The sequence below is a fragment of the Opisthorchis viverrini genome (genome assembly GCF_000715545.1).
Source record: "Opisthorchis viverrini unplaced genomic scaffold opera_v5_56, whole genome shotgun sequence".
Lineage (NCBI taxonomy): Eukaryota > Metazoa > Platyhelminthes > Trematoda > Opisthorchiida > Opisthorchiidae > Opisthorchis > Opisthorchis viverrini.
The window spans coordinates 1,946,681-1,969,384 of record NW_008751713.1 but is presented as its reverse complement, the minus strand read 5'-3'; the positions used below and the strand labels follow the sequence as shown (position 1 = coordinate 1,969,384).

At 42.4% G+C, this 22,704-nt stretch overlaps 2 protein-coding genes across 2 annotated transcripts in view; one reads left to right on the top strand and one right to left on the bottom strand.

Moving 5' to 3' along the window:
- T265_13339 (hypothetical protein) overlaps positions 1–22,704 on the top strand; it is a gene marked incomplete at both ends in the record, with an annotated part of 73,001 nt that overhangs the window by 32,932 nt on the left and 17,365 nt on the right. The window lies entirely within an intron of this gene.
- The window catches only part of T265_03832 (hypothetical protein), a gene marked incomplete at both ends in the record, with an annotated part of 67,690 nt that overhangs the window by 32,908 nt on the left and 12,078 nt on the right, over positions 1–22,704 (bottom strand). The window contains 9 exons of the mRNA XM_009168403.1: positions 937–1,050; positions 2,017–2,460; positions 3,197–3,646; positions 6,635–7,114; positions 14,573–14,782; positions 15,193–15,438; positions 16,539–16,716; positions 19,572–19,817; positions 21,223–21,557. Coding sequence (XP_009166667.1) covers positions 937–1,050; positions 2,017–2,460; positions 3,197–3,646; positions 6,635–7,114; positions 14,573–14,782; positions 15,193–15,438; positions 16,539–16,716; positions 19,572–19,817; positions 21,223–21,557 — 2,703 coding nt within the window. The remainder of the gene's footprint in view (positions 1–936; positions 1,051–2,016; positions 2,461–3,196; positions 3,647–6,634; positions 7,115–14,572; positions 14,783–15,192; positions 15,439–16,538; positions 16,717–19,571; positions 19,818–21,222; positions 21,558–22,704) is intronic.

The window sequence follows — 22,704 nt, the reverse complement described above, 5'->3', positions numbered from 1 at the left end:
ATGGATGAGAAAATTATCTAAAAGCTTCAAGGAAGACAATTTGCCATTAGCAGGTTTTATTGAGCAAAGTGAATAGACAGAGGTGGTCTACATATTTTACCTCCAAATCATTTCGTTTGACGAATTCAATTCTCTGGTTCAGCGCTCAGAGCTAGAATTTTATGTCTTACCAAGATCTTGGTCTCAGAGATGATGCTTAGAGCACAACACACTGCTGTGACGGTGCTTGGTATTACCCATATATAAAATAAATTTCTTAACAAACACAAACACATCATTTAGCCTGTAATACAAATCTCACTTCGGACAAAATGCGACATTTGTCCATCCTCAGTCAGTTCATCCGAATCAACGGTGTTTTTTAGCCGTCGGAGCCAACATCTGTCTGAAGGTGATACCAGCGTCGTCCTCTTTCCAACTGCCTCCTTACAAACTCAAAAGGTGTTTAATTTGCAAATTCTCCCCCACCTCTCTTATTTTCCTTTATTTTTAATGAGGTTTTATTTTGATAACCTGATTCGAATTTATCATTTCACATCCCAATCTGATACTCAGCCAGCTCCCTAGCGTCACAGTGAACTTCAATACTCTCACACTAATAAAGCAATAACCTATTTGGGCGTACGTAAAGAAATGGAGATAAACTTATTGGCTGAAACCGTACTCACAAAGTTTTGTTTCAGATATGCTTTGTAAATTCTGGAAAAAGTGAATTTTCTCTTTTTCACAACTCATTTTCCTTAAAACTAAGCACCATTATTAGAATCCTCGGCCACACCTCAGTCTTCGTTTGATTGATCAACACCAGTTGCCAAATGTTTTGATATTTATCGACACTTCAGAACGTGTCTTGGTAATAACATAACTAGAGCTACGTTTTCGGACGTAACATGACAAGAAATTCATAAAGCCCACAATCAGTTTCGTCTGTATTACCTCCATCTTTGGTGCTTGATTATCCTCAGCAACAATCAAAACACGAAGCTGGCGATCTGGAAGACGAACATTGCCTGGACCGGTCACTGCATAATACACGACGACAAATTTGTCCTGAAAGGCAAACGAAGTACAAAACTGATCGTTAGGTTGCAGTCGAGTAGAATCATTCGGATACAGACTTTTTCGACCCGTATCATAACCATCAGTGTGACTCTACTGCTGACAGTGGGGTTTGCTGAAAACTACTAGAGAGTAACTAAGGTACTCGAGCAGGTATTGAAAAGTGGACACTGTCCTAATAAAGAGATAGAGAATAGCGGGCAATTTCGAAAGTTCAGGTGCAAGTAGTGTTTCATGGTCTAAAATTTTCTTGTGTGTCATTCTCTTGTCTTGTGCTCCCTATTCGGTCACTTCTTTTAAAGCGTTTCTACTCGTCGTTTCTTCAAACCACTCAACTTCCGCTTTGCTCGTGATAGCGCATTCGCTCATCACATTACTTTGCTACTCTGTGTGACAGAAGCTGCACACTTGGTGCAGTAACTCTAAACGTGTTTGATGTAATGTGCTTGCAACCAGATCGGTACTCCGATTATAAAATGCCAAAGTACGGTTAAAATGTGAACTAGTAGAGAACACATAGTGGTATGCTCATTGGGCTAATATAGATTACAATAAAAATAACAATTGTTTGTAACTTCAACAAAATGTATTGATTGTCGGATCTTGATATCGAGTAGGTTTGTTGATCGACGGCTACTGTTGTAAAATGGAGGTTACCATGCGCATGAGGATAGCAGTACAGTGAAATGACAGTTTTCCAGGTCTACATTTTCCTGAGTCCTGTAAAGAGGAAAATGTCGGTAGCTCAGGTAGTGTAGATGGTGGTCGTTGGCTTGTTCGCTGAGCTGGGCAATTTGATTGCAAACGTTTCATCAGTAGTGCTTAGCACTACTACGCTCCACAATAACGCACTGATGATGTCACCTCGATTGGTGATGAAACGTTTGCAGTCAAATTGCCCAGCTCAGCGAACAACCCAACGACCACCATTTCCTGAGTCATCGTGAAAAGACTTACCATTATGCCAATATCGGAAACAGGAGGGACATAGACAATATCACCATCATTGATTTGTTTCTGTGTGAATTCGGTCACCGACGGTGCTTCTGCTTCACGCAGGCTGGTAGACAAGCCCGGTTGGAGATTCATGTCCCCCTCGTGAGTACTAGCTGTCACAGCGCTTAAGCTGACCAGTCGACCAGCTTCATGAGTCGCTTCGACGCCCCCCACACTGGTGTCTGTAGCAGCAAACCTAGGCGGACCAGTGATCTGGTAGACAACGCTATCTGGTGCAAGACTCTCTTCTGTTAGGTTGTTCGTTGCATAACCATTGTATGGATCAGCGAATTGAAGGATGTGATTCAAATGCAACGGAGTTATTACAACATGTGGAGCAGTTTCGCGGGCTCGCATAAACACGTTGGGATCCATACGCTCAGATAGAACAATCCTCGATGGCGGCTGGCAAAAAAAGGAATCACATTTGCAATTGACCACACCAAGTAAACCATTTTCACTACGTTTCACAACTACTTATTTGAGTATCTTTTAACAAGAGTGATGTCAATCCCAGTGTAATTTCCAGAGAATCGCAACACAAAGCAACATGAATACACAACACAGTAAGCGGTTGTGTTCGATTCATCAGAACTCCGTTCCTTTCCACTGCAATTACCTCAGATAAGACAAGACTTGGAAGAAAACTATCCTAGCAAGAAGCGCTTCTGATGTCAATCTCATCAGGTAAAGTAACAGCTAGCATAAATTCACGATTTCCCATATGGTGCCAAAAAACAGTTAGGTTGCAATCCCAAGTAATTCATCATATCTGGTTAAACTATTACCCATCGAATACTAGAGTCTAAGTCTGTTACTTGCCCCTATTCCTGACTTACCAGGCTACCAAGATTGGTATTCCTTATGCATGTGCCTCAGACCAATTTCACTGAGATATTCGTGTTAACCCGCTTAGGTGTCATAAATTGCCAGTCAGATTTCCTCTCAGTAGTTCGAGACGTCAGGTGACAACGGATGGAATATTCATTCGGTGTATAACACCTAAACCATAAACAGCAACTAATCGTGTTTCCATAATTCAGACTGCATGTGAGATTCCACTAAACCTCCTAAGATTGGGCCTACCAAGATTTATTTTGCAATCTGTTTGTTAATGGTATACCTTTTAGAAAAAACTCACCAGAAGTTCCAGGTTCATATATACGGTCGGAAAGTCGTGTCGACCAGTCTGCCTAAGTCCGATGAGATCAGTGATTCTATCACGACGTTGATTGATGTAGCAGATGTCGCCTGCTTCCAATTCATGCACCGTTATTTCGCTCACCTGAAACTGTTCTAAGATGTGCTGCTCTTGTGCAACGGCCAGTTCCGCATCACTTCTGGTAACCGCATCGGTGGATGAACCAAAGGCATCCGAAGGTGGACGATGCTTCCTTAACTTCGTTATGACTGAGCGATAAGTAAGCACCCCAAGGCTTGGAGTTACTTTGACCGTAAATGCAAGGTTGACCAGATCACTTCGAACAGCTTGTAGTGCCTCCGCGGTCAGAAGATCTTCCGCGGTAAAACACAGGTAGGAAGATCCTGCGAGACGGTAGGTAGCACCCGACCTGAGGGCTCCATCCGGGATCTGTGAAGATCAACGGAGTGAATACACTTATCCCCCCATCCACAACTAAAATCCATTTTATACATCATATGTATTATTTTTGGTTCGTTTTGCTTTGGTTCGTGCTTACGGTCGTTATTTTGAGACAGTTTGGCTGGTTATGATGAAGAAGTGCAACCTGAAATGCAACGCGTAGTGACAGTCGGGAATCGGATGACCCACCTGTAGTGTGTCACTCTGTTTACATATCGCGCAGCTCTGCTTACTACCTGGGGAGCTAACTGGGACAGCACATTAACGAATTCGTCCACTAAATTTGGTTATCAGATGAAATTATAGCAACCAGTTTGAACCCAACATTCTTTTGAGTTTCATGAGGATCAGACATCGGAATACTTAGGCAAAATCCAAACATCTATCGTCCTAACAGCAGTCGTTTGTGATGTGTACCCAGACAGGTTGTTTTTATTTCAGAATGTTTTAATGAGCTCTTTGACGACATCGCAAGAGTAAGCACAAAAGTTTTGCGAATATCAAAAAGTATTACACTATCAAAAATTTATTAGAAATTATTCAGCTCAAGTAAAAAATATACGATGATGGGATTTGTAGAGACAACGGTTAACAAGGCGGCCCGGCAGATTGCACCACGTGACAGTCTATTTGGCATTAGGTACTTTTAGCTGTGAATGTCATGGTTGTACGAGGGCTGGGATGGTGCCAGGGCGCTTACAAAGCCTAGAGAGGAGGACGATTAAGGTCCTCAACCAAAGCCTTTGGTTCAAAAGGCCAACCGCAAGGCAGAGATGCTGGGCTAGAAATTTAAGTACGTTGCCATTCTTACGGAACACGTCGTCACACATGTTCCAACCCCCAAACTGGAGAGCCAGAGGTCTGTGTTCATCAGATCTTTACCCATTGACCAACATGGTATGAGAGATTCTGTTAGTATCTCGTGGACAGCCCCTGAACTTTTATAGCACTAGTTTCACAAGCCGTGATACAATTAATCGGGTAATTAAAGCGCTCCTGATTTATTCAACAATTAGGAATGATAAAGAACTGAATAAGGCTGCATACTTGCCACCAGCACGCACCGCATAGTCTCACAAACGTGAACAGCATAACCGGTACCATTGCAACCGTCACATCTTATTTTGGCCCGTCTAGATGACCGATTGGCTTGAAATTTTTAGGTGCTGGACAGAATACAGCTGTATATATAGCTCAACGAATACACAAGGCTGTCACGAACCGTGTACTTCTCTGTAAAGTACCGGTAACGACCGCTTACGGGTGAACAGTATATATCACAACACGAGACCGCATCCATCTTTATTTTTGGCCTAAATAAATGTAGTTTTTGGAAAAACGTGAGGAACAAATACACACAAAGGACTGGGTTTAAGGTTGGGTACCTGACTGTAATCCCCAAAACCAGTTGTCTAAAAACATACGTTTAACAAGGAAGATAGTTCCTATTTGTATCTGAATCTTCATCGAACTTTGTGAGCGATACTCATATCTACAGTGGTTCTGGATAGTGCAACACAGACATGCCCCAGCTGTGTTGATAATTCTGACCAGGCCTTCAAAAGCTCACCAAAAATTTAGAATGAATCCTCAAGATGATGTAAAGCGTTGTTCCAGAGGACGACCCAAAAGGAACGGCACAGTATATTTCAGTGTCCTGTCTGAGTTTATCACTTGGTAATTGATGAGTTAGCGTACAGATGACATATGGACGGCTGCAAAAGAGGCCTTGAGTAGTTTTGCACAAGGTCACTGCAAGGGTTATAAAACTGGGACCTCCTGTTTCAAACATGAAGTGTGGCGATTCAAGCCAGTATAGGTTCAATCTCCGCTTTCGTATGTGATGCTGAACGGACTGGAAAGCTGGACAATTTTTCACTTAAAATGGGCCTTCTGAGAAACGTGGGACCCAAACAAAGCACACCACGTTTTACAAACTAGGTTATCCCATATTTCGTCAAAATCAAATTTTCAAGAGGTGTACGAAACTACGGAAGAATGTAAGTGTAAATGCACTCAGAAGAGGATTGCCAAAAGTTTCCACTGCGGATCGTGCCATTCACAGTACAACCAAATTCGTTTGCAGAGTTTTCACTTCTAAACCAAGTGAAATAACTTTAACGCATTCGTCAGAAAGGAATCTACCAATTAGCTTCGAAACGTGAGCGGCCTTTAAAATCAATCCTATCGTTTGTATTCATCAGCCAAAAGGATTTTTCCACAAAATTCCACCTACCGGAGTCAGCGCATTTGCAGATCTGAGCCATGCATTCCGCTCTAAGTACCTTCAATAAAACAGTAACCGGTTATCAGGAACAACAGATGGTGATTAGCTCTCCCATAAAGTTTGCACAGGCTGTTTATATGTCACATACAGTCTACAGGCAATGCAAATGAGGCCAATATAAAGCCCTGTCCGAGGATTTCCGTCACAAAAGTACACCCTAGTCTCCATAGAAAGAGATTCCTTGTTCCACCTCATACAGGCTGAGTTCGTATATTTGGTTCGTCCAAGAAATGGCGCGGCAATTAATTTCTATCACTGCTTTTTTCAAAATCAGTAAAAATACAGTTGAATGGTGCGTAAAAGACATACCGCGCCAGTAGTTTCCTTTTCGTACAACTTAACAGTGTAGCATGTGAATTATACGTTATAATAATGTTGCATTAGGTGAATCTTTTCAAGGGCGCCTTCTGTTTTAACACCCCTACTCAATGGGTCGGTCACCTTGGACAGGACAATCGGATCCTAATTCTGTCTCACGAGAAGTAAACTACGTCAATTCTGTTGGTGACCGAACGGGCAAACGTGAGCACAACATTTCTACATTAATAGAATGCTTTTTGCATAAGTCAACATCAGAACTATGACTGTGGTTATTTTATTAATATCATTTTAGATGCATGAATCACCAGCGCGTTCTTCTGAATGGTTTTACTGTTTTCAAACTTTCGGTTTTGTCACGGATAACTTACCCGGTTGTATAGTCGTACAATGCGGACTGATAATTCTAACTGTAATTCGGGTGATGAATCTTCGTTTCTTCTGCGGCGACGACGATTACGACGGGTCATAAAAGTGTTGCGTTCACGACGCAAACTCAAACTGCCGAGATGACCATCATGGATTGTGTTCTTCCCAGTTTGGTGTGGAGGAGTACTCAGTGGAGCCAATGACCGCCGCACACGAGCAGTTCGAAAATGTCGCGTAAGACCTGGAACACTCACTGACAACGGCACACGCTCTATCGTTGGTGTGTAGCCCCCTGTGTGCGCGTAGGTTAAACGCATGGCTACGATATGCGGTGGCCCGAATACCAAACCTTCTGCGAAACGTCCATCTAGTCTGAGAGAACCAAATTGTCTTTTGTTTTCAGAACTAATCCTGCCATCGAAATTTGGTCTCCATGACTGCACAGTATAGGTAATGACACTTTCATCAATGTAGCCAACTACCTGGAGAAAGAAATAAACATGAACTGGTTAATCTATCGGTCTAGTACTTATAACAGTTCTCACCTAGAGATGGCATGTATTTCCGCCGAAATGAAGTACAATTAATCGGACACCTTTGAATCACCAGTAAACTGGGTGAAATTATAGGTTAAAACTTTTATTAAACTCATCAGTTCACACCAGTTACAGGAGATAGCCTTTCACTGAGTCCTAAGTAAGTCTATGCTCTGACAGATTATATAAATCAACAGACACGGGTTGGAGGATTCATCAAACATTGGATCCCATACTATGTCCTGTGTGAATAAGGGATGAATGGTACTAAATTCTGATTTAGTTGAACGAATTACGGTCCAGATCACCGTGCCGGAGTAGTGTAGTGCCCAACCGCAAACGAGGAGTTTGCTGGTCTAGATACGTCTATAGACACGTGACGTGTGCACAGTTAATGAGTCCCACCGAGGATGAAGGAGGGACACGGTTTTTCTTGGCGGAATGACTTCATTTGCAAGAGGAAGTATCAAGTAGTGATCTTTCGTCAAACTTGGTCAGCTGCTTGCAGACGTTTCGTCACCAGTTCGGGAGAGGTCAACGATATTTATTTGTGACGCCGCTTCGAATTCTGCCTGCGTATAAATAGATTTCCCACAGTACTTATAAGCTTCGGCATGAATAGCCAACTAAAAGGTGGCGTTGTGTTGATTTTTCGTTCCGCGATGTCGTCTAGTCAGCTGAGTGTTTTGGTGACCACCTATTTACAAAGCGTCTTTTTCCTTATCGGTACGCCCTAGATTTGTCCGGGGGTGCTCAGATCTGCTAGCGTCTGATCCGCTAACCGCAACTCTATGTTCCATTTAGTATACGTTGTTTGGTTGACTTCTTCGCCTTTGATTGCTTAACTGGAGACAATCCTTCTTTTGGTATTTTGCAGTTAATTTCTCCTCACTTGCTTGAATCACCCTCTATATATTTTGTTGTTGACGAATTTGCTGGGTGTCGATTCCCGTATTTCAACTTTCAATCTTCTACCCGTTCCCTTGTGCAATTGTGAGCTTGAAGTTTTCTCCCTGAAATATCAATTAATGGCGTAACCCTGGGCAAATTTCGGGTAGATTATTTCTCTTCTGTAGCTTCGGTTCCCTTCTTTACTCTTGATCTGGTCACCCCATTATTAGTCCGACTGAAAAGTTACTATGACATTACGATTCAACGGTGGCCTACAGACGTACGGGCATATTACAGGCAGCACTGTCGAAATCAAGGAGGAAATTCGATACACTGACCAATACAATGTACTATACAACTTTCAATGAGTGTTTTTGGCAACTGCCACGTAGACGAAGTGAAAGCAAGCCTACCATCAGATCGGACGAAAACAGACCAGCTGTGTGAAGATAGGGATGAAATTCGCTGATATATGTTTAGAAAAAGCAAGAACAACGCAAGTTCAAATCACTTGCATTCTGCTCATGTTTTTCCTAGAAACTTCTGATCAATGTTTTGAGCAACTATTTCCCTTTAAGACAAATGTGCCTCTTTGTCGTTGAATGTTAGTTCCTATTCGCAGGAATAGTGTGTTTGTGAAGATTTGTATAATTGATGGGGTAGGTTATAACTTCATCTGTGTGCAGCAATCTTGTTTGTTTGTGTCCATTTGGTGATCCACCGATGTGGACGAACAGGAATATCGGCTTGTGATCGCTTTTATCTTGGTATGGCATGAAATGATATTAACAATTGAGCGTAACATATAGCGTAAAAATTGGACGTTGTCACAATATTTGTTTACATTGACTTGCTTGTGACAGTCCACTCTTTTACGATGTCGGCAACATCTTTAGCTTAACAGAACCGTATTGCGAGTTTCACGAACAGACGGACAGGCCGTCTGGTCTTTCACACTGCCTTCTATATGATTACCCTGTCAGTTATTCTGCGTTGGACCCATAAAACACAGTAAAGGGTAAACTAAGCGACTTCTAACTATCCTTTTTCCTTCAAATCTCTATTTACTACGGCAAAATGATCCAATATTTCAGCGACAATTGTTTGGCGTGGTCACGAACTTAGGCAACAAAATCATGTCAAGTGAGGCCAACTTTTATCCCCCTTCACTTTCCTCGATCCTAAAGTTTCACTAAAAACTGTCTTGCATCGTTGAATAAGAACTACCAATAGGATGTCTTAACCTTCTTCAACTCCGGCAAAGCACGCTTATCCGGAACTTACATCAGTGTTAACGGGAGACTCAACTGAATATCTCGTTTCTGCTATTCTTCGACCGATTGTGCCGCACAAAGACCGCCTCATTCTTCCGCTGGCACGATACACGAAAACACCGCCTTATATTCCATTCACATGACATGATAACTCATCGACAGCCCACTACTGGATTCACTTAAGTGAAGCATAAGATTGACGAAAACCTCGGAGATTACGCTTACCCAATGAGGCCCAAAAAAGCAAACCTGCTACTGGGCTATAGCAGATCTTCCAGCACCGGCCCTTGTGCGGAATATTTACTTCAAGAATACCATGAACGGGAGATTCATTTGAATCTCGCTTTGGCACCAACATAATTTACGAATTAGTAAATTTCTCTACTCGCGGACATCTTGGAGTTCAGTCAGAACAGGAGGCTGGTGAAAACTAACAACCTGCGCTTACCTGAGGAGGCCAAGGAAGGACAAAAGAGGTCGCGGGCTGTCGGAGCGATTTTGGCTGCTTTGTGAGTAGTGTATTTCTTTAATCATCTTCTGTTAAATTTTCCGGTAGGATAATTAATGTGATTTCTCGAAGCGATACTGCTTCTGTTGTATCCTGTCGGCTAAAAAAGACGTGGAATAGCGCGCTCTTACTTTCTTAGTCCTAAATAATCTTCTCTTGTGGCCCCTTGACGGTCTGGGTGGGTTTCTGATTAATTTGCTCACTGGTTCTTTGGTAGGGCTATCCTAGAGACATTATCACCATGAGTAAAGCCAGCACTCTATTCATACATCATTTTGGTTGCTGGATGAAGTTCCATCTATCCTCACCTTTTCACTGCTAAGTTTTCCTGCTCAAAAGTGTTTGACCAATCTGTTGCGCAACCTAGGCACAAAGGGAATTTTGCGAAGCTGCCTTCTGAGCTAATGGAGCGCATGTCATTGCGCAGCTACCACTAGGTCACATATCTACTGCAGCTCCGTGGAATTTTTGGACAAAATGACTACACATCTGGAAGGATTGCTGAGCCAAGCTTCATGGTCATCATTTTGTTAGCGTGGATTTCGTTCAGCCTATGAATTCTATCAAAACGAGACCTCTGGTTTCAGTAATAGATACCACACTTTCTGCTTGCCATGCTGTTGTGAATTTTCGCGCCCCATTGTTCTCAGTCGGGCTCGATTCACCCAGTGTTCTTACCTCTTACACACCTGTATGGAAATGCGCAGTTGCGACCATGGGTTCGACAGCCGCTCAACTGTTTTGTCTGACCCAGCTTACGTTGTGCGGAACAGCACGACGCAAGCACTGATTGGGAAGTGCCGTCGTCCACAGGCCTGTCGTTAGGCGAAGCCTGTTCATTGACTAGCTTTGTTTAAGAATAGCGCCCTGAGAAGTTGGCGATTTGTCGAAATATAGGCAGCTCAGGAGCGTTCATTTGCTAATTATCAGTTTCATTCTCCTTCTCGTCAAGCGGTCTGCAAATTCTTCGCTATAAGCTGTTTGAAAAAAAGACCACTGAACTCATATTAAAGCCTTCCCTGTAACAATCCCATCGCGTAGAGGATACTGATATTAATAAACCCATGCGATTGTCGACTCAATAGATGGATGGCCACTTGGCCAAAAATGAACCGGTCGGTGGTACCTAATGAGTTCAGCGATAAATGTCGCATCCGCATTAAAGAAGTGACGCATCTTGGAGATGCTTTCCAACCTGAAGCATTGGAGGCCATTCGAATTCGAAAACGATTGAATTACAGAAGGAATAAGTAAACAGAGAATCGTTAGAGGATGAAAGAATTGTATGTGATGAAGCCTGTGCTCATCTGCTATAAAACATAAATCCTGTTAACATTCTATGGAGTACTACCTGTCCCAAAGGTGGTAAAGTTTATAACCCATGAAAATCATTTCATTTCCCTTGTCAGTGTTTAACTAAGTAAAGGATGAACAAATCAATTTTACGGGTGAACCACTGGGGAAAACTTAAATAGCACTCCCCAGATACTGAGTCGAATTCAGTAAGTTTCGTTTGACATTCAACTAGACAGCTAATTTGCTTGAAAAATTGCAGAGTGGCTATTGGACTACGTCAGCTTTTAGCACGGTTAAACAATTTTCCCGTAGAACAGGGCGTACAAGGCGACTATTGCGCTGGCTAGTTATCGAAATCACTGGGGGGACCAACATACCTCTAGACAGCTTTTTGGAGCTTTCTGTATTGGATTGTGCATATTCACTCGGCACATATTTTTCACTAATCTAAAGCGTGCAAATGTCAGGAAGATGGCACGAGCGGCTCCTGTCGTCTACCGTTTTAAAGCAGAAAAAAACAGGAACACCCCCCGTATTGCTTGGGCATGATATCCATAGAACTTCTGTTTACGGCTGTCTTGTTAACCCACTGTAAACATCACAAAAGTTGCCGCATTCCGTTTCAGCGGTTGGATAGGAAATGGCGCCGCAACAGATACCTGTATCCCTGCCGGTGCTTCCAGACATGTCAACATGCAACCTATATGGTTGGAGCGTTGTGGCGCCACGTGCTACAATGGAAAGGCACACGACCAAAAATCGGTTGATTTATCGGGACAACTGACTACACCGCCTTTATTCGCAATAGTGGTTCCGATAGGAAGCGAAGAGCCTTCCTGAACTCCCTGTCTAGGTGTCAGTCAGACGACCAATGGATTTTGTGGTTCGCACCCCTTTGAGATTCAAGAAACACACGGGAGGTTGAACAACCATGGTTTCACTGTTTTGGTATTTTCGACACTGCCAGTTAACACATGTTTGACCACGTCTTAGTAAAGCGTCTGGAAGCCTTCCATTCGTCTGTTTTCAACTGACCGCCGGTCTCTGTTTTGTCAACATAATACTTGGAGCTCCGCGAAGCCAAAGTCCAACGGGTCAAACTGCATACCTTTTCGCATTCAAACAATGGTTTTTTCTTGTACACCAGCACATAGCAGTAGTTTACTTTAAAAGAAAGGGCAGTTTTCTGGTTTCATCACCTTATCGGTCAGCTGGTCCACCCCTGAGATCTCTACGCATTTGGTTTACAGCAAGAAAGTTTACGAAGTTGATCACTACTTGGATTTGAGTCAAGAGTAAACTGATACAGAGTCCAAGACCTAGCCAAGCACGTCGATAAGTAAAAGCCACAATTGATGCGCTTATGATACACTCTGGTTGTACGGTTTAACATACAAGGTGATTTTAACTCCTAAAGATAATGTTTGGATGAGATGTGTTCGAACAGTCAAATAATCAAACCAGAAATCGGTTGGCGATTACGAAGAACTCATTTTAATGAAAAATTATGGAATAAATATGCTGAAGTTTAAAATGAGGTGCTATCTGGTATTTAAAAAAAGTCCAGATACCCTTCCTGCTGACCACAAGAGGGTTCTCGCCTCAGGTTGGATAATAAGAACATTCCAAGCAGTGGGTATTGGTTGGCATTCATTGGCTGCCCCTTTATTCTCCTCACTTCCATTCGGACGGTTATCTCCTCATACTTTTCGGCCAGCTGCTCATTATTCTTTGAAATAAGACGTCGGTTACAAAAAAACAGATAACAATGTCTCATGGTTGACTGAACGGAATATCTAGTGAGCACTTAACTTCCAACAGGGGATACAACGTTTTCTAAGTGAATAGGTTTCGTGCGGTCAGATTATTGCCAATTCACTGGTGTAAGATGAAGAATTGCCGCCTCACAATAAAACTATATCCGTTGTGAACATACGAGCAATTATTGTGAAAGAACCCATAACCAGACTTTCTTTTCTTCTGGCGGTGATTTCAATTTAAGATCTTGCTGCCCTAACTCTTAATATCTTTTATCAAAAACGTGGAGTTTTTCGGAAGTAGGTGATTTTTCGTCTCCAGGGTTGGTGACTGCAACTTGCATGCTACTTGTGCACGATGTTCGTATTCAGTGATTTCGAGTGTTTCAACGGTATCAGGACGATAGAATTCCGTCGATATCTGCCTTTGAATGCTTTACGAGTCCGTATTGCAACATTCTGCAAATTTTTTATGGGTTCAGATAGGTTAGTTATACCATGAAATCTTTGACCGGGCAAGGGATTACCTACTGCCCTGTAAGTTGAAAGGATCTATTTCATCTGGGCAGAGAGATTTTCATTCAAAGCACACTTGAAAGTAGTCGACGTTGTGCTTAAAGACAACCCCAAACAGTGGAAATGTTAACCGAAATAAAAAATGCTTTCAAAGCTTCCAGGATAGTAACTTATTTCAAAGCGAAATAGTGACCGGGAGTTTCATTTTAAATAATGCAGGTCACTATAGGATTATGTTATAAACAGCTGTTTACACTACTACTGAGAAATATGTATAATATTTTCCGGCCTGGGTAGTAGCAATGTATGACCTAGCCCTGTATAAGGCCTTTGAAGTGACATTTGTATGACCTAGCCCTGTATAAGGCCTTTGAAAGTGACATTCGTAAGAGATTCATTGCCACCCTGCGAGTTTTCATCGTAAGTACACGCACCACTAGACTAAATATGTTGTCCACTTTTGGCACGTTAGTACAGTAATTTGTTACCATTATACGAGTTGGTCAAAGAAAATAGACCATATTTCCTTTATGTTCCCTAGATGTATATAATCACAGTCCATCAACGTTGGAGGAAGAATGAAAAATAATGTTTTTTTTTGTCCAAATGAGTAAATTTTGGATGTGAGAATATGTGGACTAATGATTTTATCCACCGACAAAACGACCCGAATTGAGCAGTGGTAAACAAATATTACCAAACTGGTGAGTCTATTAGAAATGGCCTTGGATTGCCTAAACAATAGGAATCCCAGATTTATTGCTCTATTTAGAATGATCTCTTCCCTGAGAACTCACTGCTGTAAAAATGCCCTTCATTTCGAACCTAGAGAAGTAAAATTTCAAGAAAGCTGACACAAGACTCACAGCTTACTGTCGGTGACGATGATGATGACGCGAGACAGGTAAAAGTGGACATATCTGTTTACTTGTTAATGTTCCATCTCGGACTCCCTTATTATGCCATTATGCAACATGAACAACAGCTCTCCGTCAGCTATCGATTCTGAAACATCTATATGACTTTGGCAAACCCACCTGGTTTAACCGCCCGAAAGCACTTTGTCCGGGCAAGCAAAAAATTTAAATGTCGCCGACCACGTGGGATGCGAAGATAAAACTTGAGATTAAAAATGCACTTTCCAATTTCGGTGTGCACTTACTTGAATGTTGTGTTTGTGAACCAGACTCACTGCACCCGTGTAGGTGAAGAGAGGCAGGCTAAATACCTGGAACGAAGGGGTCCTTTGCAAATACGGACCAGCTGCCATGTCCATCTGAACCACTGGTTGGAGGAAAGTAGCAATCTTCAGGTTCACAGGTTTGCTAACTTGGAAGAAGGGATCCACCACTGTAAGTGTGATGACGAACACCTGCAAGATGAGAAATACAAAATGTTAAATGGCCACTGGCTCCAGTAGCCTCCCAAAGCATCTATCATCTGTACCTAGACTCATATGTAAATCTGTTAAACGGTTGAAGGTCATGCAGAATTAGCTGGCATTCTGACTCCGTCCAGGATAGTGGTGGAACACCCAGTCGTTACTAAACAGGAGGCAACAAGAAGTTAAATTGGGACGCACTGAAACGTTGAAGAACCTTTGTAGAGTGAAACTCATTAATGAAACTATCTCAAAACGATTACCCTTCCGGGCATCACCCAATACAGACAGTCAACTGGTCCAAATACATACACAAGAGGATCTTAACCAAATAACTTGTGTCAGGAGTCACAAAAACTTTGTCTTTATCCGTGTGAGCCGTACTTCACTCGTCACTCTACCTTAACAAGAGCCTCTGCGTAATTCAACAGTTGCAGTGCGACCAATCCTCCTCGAAGGTCATTCATACGAAAACTGGTAACCGGTCTTGTTGGATCCCGCAGATTGACAATCTGAGCTTGTAATGGTCCCTGCATCCTGGTCATGTTCACGTCCAGAAGTTCCATGCCGGGAACAGCATCGTGGGGCACACTGATACTGTCGCGGGGAAGCACCGAAAGACTACCACCGATGTGGGTCACATTTACCTGCAATCAACAGAGGTTTTATGGGAAATGCAATGAGATCAATCAGACTTTTTTATATCAGCTTAAATTCGCATTTGTCAGCACATAATGACTTTGAACTGTCGTTGCATTTACACAGAGCAAGTTCGAATCAGAATACAACCGCAGCTTTTCCCTCAAATGAAAAATTTTTTCTGAATTAAAATCATGCTTGTCATTTTGAATCTGACCATCAACCCATCTTTCTCGTGTCGTTTTAATAGGTGGACGATATGGCTAGTCCATCCAAAGTGTTCGGCCTGAGCTGATCACACTATTTCTGAATACCATATGAACAAGAACCAGGTTTGAGAATTTCCTGCATTTCCCAATGGGCCAAATGTTTTTTTACTGGCCTTTTGTGCTCAAATCAGGTATTTCTTGTTCACAGTTCTATCACAGCCCTTTGAAACATTTTCCTTCACTTTTCTGAAATACGTCCGAAAGTTTGTTTCCCATTGAAATGCTAACCTGTGTTCATTCCTCTAAGTTTGATCTGATACTGCGTGATTGTGTATCCAAACTATTTACATTTTAAAAAGATATAGTGAAACGCATTATAATCGATCGTAGAATAATGTGTAACTTATTTGCCCTTGTAAAAAAACTGCACCAGAAATGTCTAAGTATCAGAACACAAGGCACAAAGGAATAAAAGTATTTTGATGCTATGTGGAAGTAGTTGAGGCTACCCAACCCAGGCGAATCAGTGCAATCTTAGCACGTCCACATGATAGATAAGTCTTCCGGTAGGTAAAGCCAGTCCATGCTCGAAAACCTTAAATCATTTCACAGTTGTTTCAACTTGTAAGTAATCACGAGTTATATGCATCTCACAAAATTCTAGGGAGGTCCGGGTTATCTACCAGTCCATTGAACTGTGGGTGGCTGAATACTGCCGTAACTGACCCAAACATCGGTAGGACAAAACGGCATTGTTCTACGGTCGAACAGTTTGGGTCGGTGTTCTATGTTGGCTGGTTATTTAAGTGACGGATCCCCACATGGGAAGGATCTTATTTCTAAACAGATTATCCTTATGTTGAATAGAGTAGACTGTAACTAAGTGTGTCCGAACTTACCTGACGAAAGGTCCTTACCACGGGCATTATCAACTGCAAACCATTTGCGATGAACACACGAAGGAATATGCCTTTGCGTATGAGAAGCAGTTTACTCCCATCCTCCTGTCTACGCCAAATAGTGACCACGATGGGGACGAAATCTGTCTCTGGGCTGTTCGCTTTACGATGCATATATCTTTGATAAAAGTAAAATATCAAGAAAATGGAAGAAATGGTCACCATCAGAGCATTTAAATCAAGCAACATCTCTGAATATCCGTTCTGAGAAGATCGTATGAAGCCACTAAAAACTCCTTCATATGCTGCTGCACAGATGCCACCAATTGCAACACGAATATTGGTTAGCAGCAGTCAAAATTCACTCACGCGCCCTCAATCTACTTTTATAACCTGAGAAGGCCAAGAATTGTGACAAGCATCAGAAACGAGAGGTTCAGCTGGGTTCCGGGTGAGTCTCTCGAAAGAACTAAATTAGTTTGCAGATGAGTGTATATTCGCTAATTTCGTGCAATTTGGTTTCAAGTAGAACATAAGATTGACGGAAACCCGGGGACTGCACCTACCTGATGAGCCCCACATAGGGTGAAATCGGTCGTGGGCTGTCGACGGATTTCCAGCAACCCTATGAGTAGTGCACTATTAATAGGATAGAAATTCGAGTGTATTTCTTCTCCCCAATTTTATCTAGATTAAAAAACACAAAAGGGGCAACTGTTTAATCGATAGTAATACATAGAACAAAGATTCTGTTTGACCTTCTCCATGCGGAATCTTTGGCAGACTCTTGGAATAAAAAGCAAGACTCTGAGTAGATAAACACGATGTGTTAAGCTGAAACACGCCGTACTTCGTGTCCATTGCACTGTTGCGGATCGGTTGCTTGATGAAAGAATTTCGCTTAACGTAGAAACCTTTCCAGTTCCATTCGCTAGGCTAATCAGATTTTCAAATCTACTTTTGTGGTGAACCTACAACTTATGCCTGATGGGATACAGCTCACTTCTAGAATGCAATCCCGTAAAAAAATCCTCAACTCACTATCTGTAAAGAAGATTCAGTCAACTAAATCTCGATACCAGATATCTTTTATAACATTGTCAGCGTGTATTCACATCGTGTAAACCCGGTTCATTCCACCTTTATGAAATCTGTGCAATACGTTTTCTTACTGCCACTGGAGTCAAGATCGTTATCAGTTGAGTTGACCACCACATGTATCAACATGGAAGGGAACATGTAGTGTATATTTGAAGGACGACAAATTTTGCAGTGACCATGATCAGTTCCACTTTGCCGCGTTTTCTTCCTACCGGTGTTCAGAATGCAGCATCGGACGACTCACTCCTCAAACTGTTCATTGTGAGGTAAATGCCAATATTCAGTTCTTAAGTCATTCCATTGTCGCTTCTGCGATGTAACCAAACTATCGATACTTTAAAGCTGTATAGTTAAAAACAGAAGCAGTTGGGCGTTCTGCATAATCCCCCTCCACCTGGCACACTTCTCACCTACTAACAAAAGTTCCAGCCTTGCAGTCGCGATCCAGATAGGATAAAACCCGGTGCTTCACCACTGGCGGTTTATATCTATACATTTTAATACTGTCTTCCCACTCAAACTATCTTGGAATTGGGCCACCGAAAAAAGCCAAAAGTTTCAGCTTAGGCCATCGGTTGGTTGAGTTCACATCGATTTCGCGGTCATCAGCGCCCAACTTGTTGGATTCGAAACAAGATTCAACATTTATGGTCAGGTGTTCTGCAATGAAGCGGACAGTGTATCCATCGACCAAGTAAATACGTGAAACAAAACACTGAAACCTCTCACCTGGTGACCTAAAAATGAAGGCCAGCCAAACTATTACTACGTATGACCTTTCGTGAAAGGGTAAAGATAGTCTTCAAAAGAGCGCTCCAAATACTTTACAAAGGTTGGTTGTTGGTCTGTTCGCCGAGCTTGGCAGTTGGATTACAAACGCTTCATCACCAATGGAGGTGACATCGTCACTGTACTGACTGAATTAGGGAAAACCCATCAAACTCTTTCTTAATTGAACTCCAGCGAGTCTCTGTTGAGGCCTTTTAGTGAGGAACTATCTGGATTAATTTTTAGCACCTCCGTGGAAAACTAAAATGTCGCGCACGCTATATCGGAGAATGTTTCAGTAATAATAATGAAATTGATGAAAGCTCTGGACAGCCCACTACGGCTTCTGTCCTAATTCGGACTCATCAGACAATCACGTTCTTAGAAGCCCGAACAGCCTGAGTTCCCATTTGGGTGTAACTAATTTGCAGTAAACTTTCATTGGCAAGCTAACTTCATGTTGACGTGAGACAGCCGAAATAGACCTAAATCATTGCGTATAATACAGTCCGATATCCTCAGTACCGTTCTAACAGAAAGTTATACCGCTTTTGTGCAGAGCGCTCATTAGCGTGATATTATGAATGAGAGATTTAGACGAATTTTAAATGATTGTCCGTTTATCAGGAAGCTAATTTTCAGCTGTTAATCGCACCATAGGTTGTGGAGATTCGAGGACTGGACCTACCTGACCAGCCCCGAGAAGGGTGAAACCGGTAGTGAGCTGCCCATAGTTTCTGTGGTGTATCGGCAGCATCCTAGTGCACTTATATGTCGTAGAATTCATAGTAGTTTTTAAAAAATGGTTCCTCCAAGGTTCACACCGGGGTGTCATCTGCATCAATAGGGCAGAAAATGGACGCTGGAACTAAAGAAATCGACTCAGAACATGACACGATGTAATGTGGCGCGGCTATATCCATCTGATAGAACTAGACGCTATCCTGGTAGAAATGATTTACTGCACTTCAACTTCTGTTTCCAACTAATTTCAGATTCATTAAAGAGCCCAATTCAGTTCTCATGAATTAAATCATGTCCGCCCTGGCGAGGGTGTTCTTCGTTAGGTTTGTTGTCAGGGTACATCGACATACGGAGAGTAGAGCAAGCAAGCCTCTCTCAATAACCTCAGAATTTGCCTTGGTTACGTTCTACGCCACTTACCGGTATCCCTGAATCAGTGCCTCTTGGCAATCGTGATGAAATGCATATATGGTGCTTCGGTTGAAAGCAACAATCTGACCAAACAGAGGCCACCTGTGTACTCCGCCGACTGCGCTACCCGCTGCCAATGGCTGACCAAGCTTTGGAGCATGTAAGCCTGCGTTCGAATAGATTGTTTCTTCGTTTTCCATCCCGTAGTCTGGACTAGTGAATGATAGACGGCAGACCTCCTTTTCGCGGTCGTAGCTGTAAACAGGAGGAAGAGGAGAACTCTACTAGAATCACGCGAATGCTAATATCCTTTAGTAATGCGATGATATCAATGAATACACTCATTTGCATTTCAATTTGGTTTTCATGGAAGACTCAACTGAAACCCTCGTTTATGATAGTATGAAGAATCTCAGTATGCGCAGGAACTCCCCGAGGGAAACAGTAATAACTAAATGTAGTATCTAAACTCGCCTGGGGTTTCACTTCGACAGACCGTAGAGCTGATTAGGAAACCGGTTCTGGGCTATCAGTCCGGGTCCAAGCCTTTGGTTTTCACCATATCTTCACAGGTATCTTAAGCTCCTAATGATCTGACAGCTTCACCTTGGCATAGGGAATCATTATGAATAGTAGGTCGTGTAATTAGCCCTACCCTTCGGTTCCGAAAACAAACAAACAAGCCTGAACAGGCAAAACCAACTGCATCCGTTTTCGGCTCCTAAGAAAATTCGTATTCTGAGTACCAGGGAATTTCAAATTAACTGGAGGAGTCCATCAGGTCCAAGCCTTTTGGAAATCTGAGCTGTGTAAAGACTCCCTTCTCAGAAAAAGAACATAAAGTTATGATAAAATGTTATTGCAACAGCGTTTGTTCTGACAGCTTTACACGTACAAAACGTTCTACAACTGATTTGAAGCAAGCGCACTCTTTAATCCGTTCACAGACTAGTGACTCTGAATGATGAGACAAGGCTGCTTTAAGACCTTCATGTTCCCTTTGTGGTGACGGATAATGGGATAAGGTAGCCGAACGGTAACCGTCTCTGCTGTTTCAGATACTTAGCCCACGCATCAATACAATGTGGTAGCACCTGATAAATCATTCTGAAGGATTCTCCTAGGTAGATTTGATGAGCTTTATCGATTAAGCAAGCGGCAATCCTACTGGTCACGTGTCTGCTCAGTCCATTTCTCAAGCTGCTTAGCTTTGACTAAGGAATCTTCTCGGTTGGAGATCGAATTGTTAAGCAAAGGAACATATGATCACTAATAAATCGCTGGCCGGTGATTTATACTTGAGGCGTGCGTCGAGTAGTGGACCATCTGTCGTTCTTAAGGGAGTTTTGAGCCAGTGTGTCGGAAGTGAAATCCGTTCTAAAAAAACAGGTGGACACGGTAGATGTTTCACGATGGATGAGTTCATCTGATATTCACCTAAACCTTCGACTCTGAATCGAATGTTGGATTCACTTAGTTGTTATCCGCTTTTTCCGTTCGCATTATTTTCTCGTGAGTAGTTTCCGCTGCCCTGGCGCAATTTGGTTTTCCCGGAAGATTCAACAGCTACTCTTCGGAAAGTTTTCAGCTATCTTGTGAGTATTTTCATTTAGGAAGTGTGTGTGTGAACTTTAATAGATAGAAATACATGGTAACCTACAAAATTCTGAGCACATCCGGACCAATGCTGTTGCTGGTTGCTTTCAGGCTGGACACGTTGAGTTGGTCCAACACTTGAATCCTCTCCGAAAAGTTTTCCATGAACTTTGGGTCATTACCGTTGGGTACTCCACTTCTGTCCCCTGAAGTAATCCAGGAGATCGCACCAGTGTAGGTGCTTTCATCGACCACGTCAACCATTATATCCACCGTTTGGACCACCGAGTTGTTGTCACGAAAGAAGAATATAGTCACCTGCACGTGATCGTGATTGGTTAGCGGATTCCCTCCGTGGTAGTAAACGACATCCCCATCAGCAAACGAACAGTCGAATTTCTGTAGAAAAAAAGGCAGGTTTAACATTGTCACCATAAATACGTTTGGATATTTTGTCATCTTTTCCATAGTATTCCCGGTATAAATACCACGCCGTTAGACCAGTTACTTTCTATTGGAATAGAAGGAAACTTTGGGGAAGACCGCTTTCAGATAAGGACTACAAATCTGTCTGGTAAACCTTCGTGTTCCAACAAACTAGGGCACAGAAATTGTCAGCAGCGTGTGCTAATATGCCTATTTCACGGTATAACAGGTTAATTCAAGCATACTAAGCATTTTGCTTGTTTCTGCAGCTCCAGAGCTCTCCCTAAGTAAGTGTATTTGTATTTCGATGACAAAGTTGGATAATCTCACCATTCCTGTTCATTCTCCCTCTCACTCATGGAGAATTATATTATGAATAATCGAAAAGCTTTTATTGGTTCTATCTACAGGATGCTATTTTCAAAAGACAGCCTTTGTCAGTGCAAGGTGGCATGAATTCGAATTTGGAAAAAAGCCGGTAGCTATGCTTCTCATACTATCCTCTTAGCGCACCGATCTACAGCATCGCTGTCATACGTTTTTGTTAGGATTAGGACATTGAAAAACCCCGCCGAACCTGAACCGGACCAAACTGGACAAGATTGTGAAGATAGGCAGTTGGATAATGTGTGCTGGAGATTAGCTGGGTGGTGTAACGTAGGCGTATACAGCGGGGATATCATTGGTCGGATTGCCCATTGCCTGACGGCGGAATGAAGTTAAAAACCGGGTTACCTTAAGCGGACTTGTACAAGCAACTGATGCAGACGCCATCCAACATCTGCAATACGTCCAATAAACTGTCTGTGTGAAATTCATGAGTAAACTTTTAGAGAGGTCAGCTATTATTGCATTATGATACTATCCGGTTTTCCTAATGCGAGAACAGATATCGCAGATAGTTTTGGGGGTGAGGTAGTCGGATTGCATCGCAACATAAGGGAGTGATTTTGGTGGACTTAACAGATTAAATTTGCTACTTTCTGGGTACTACTAACTTGTTAGTTTAACATTTATTCACGCATACCTGAACACGTGGTTACTTCGCAGTATAGCGCACTCGGTGTTTAGGAATGGAAATTGTAGCTATTCAATATATTTCACCGAGAACCGGGTTCTT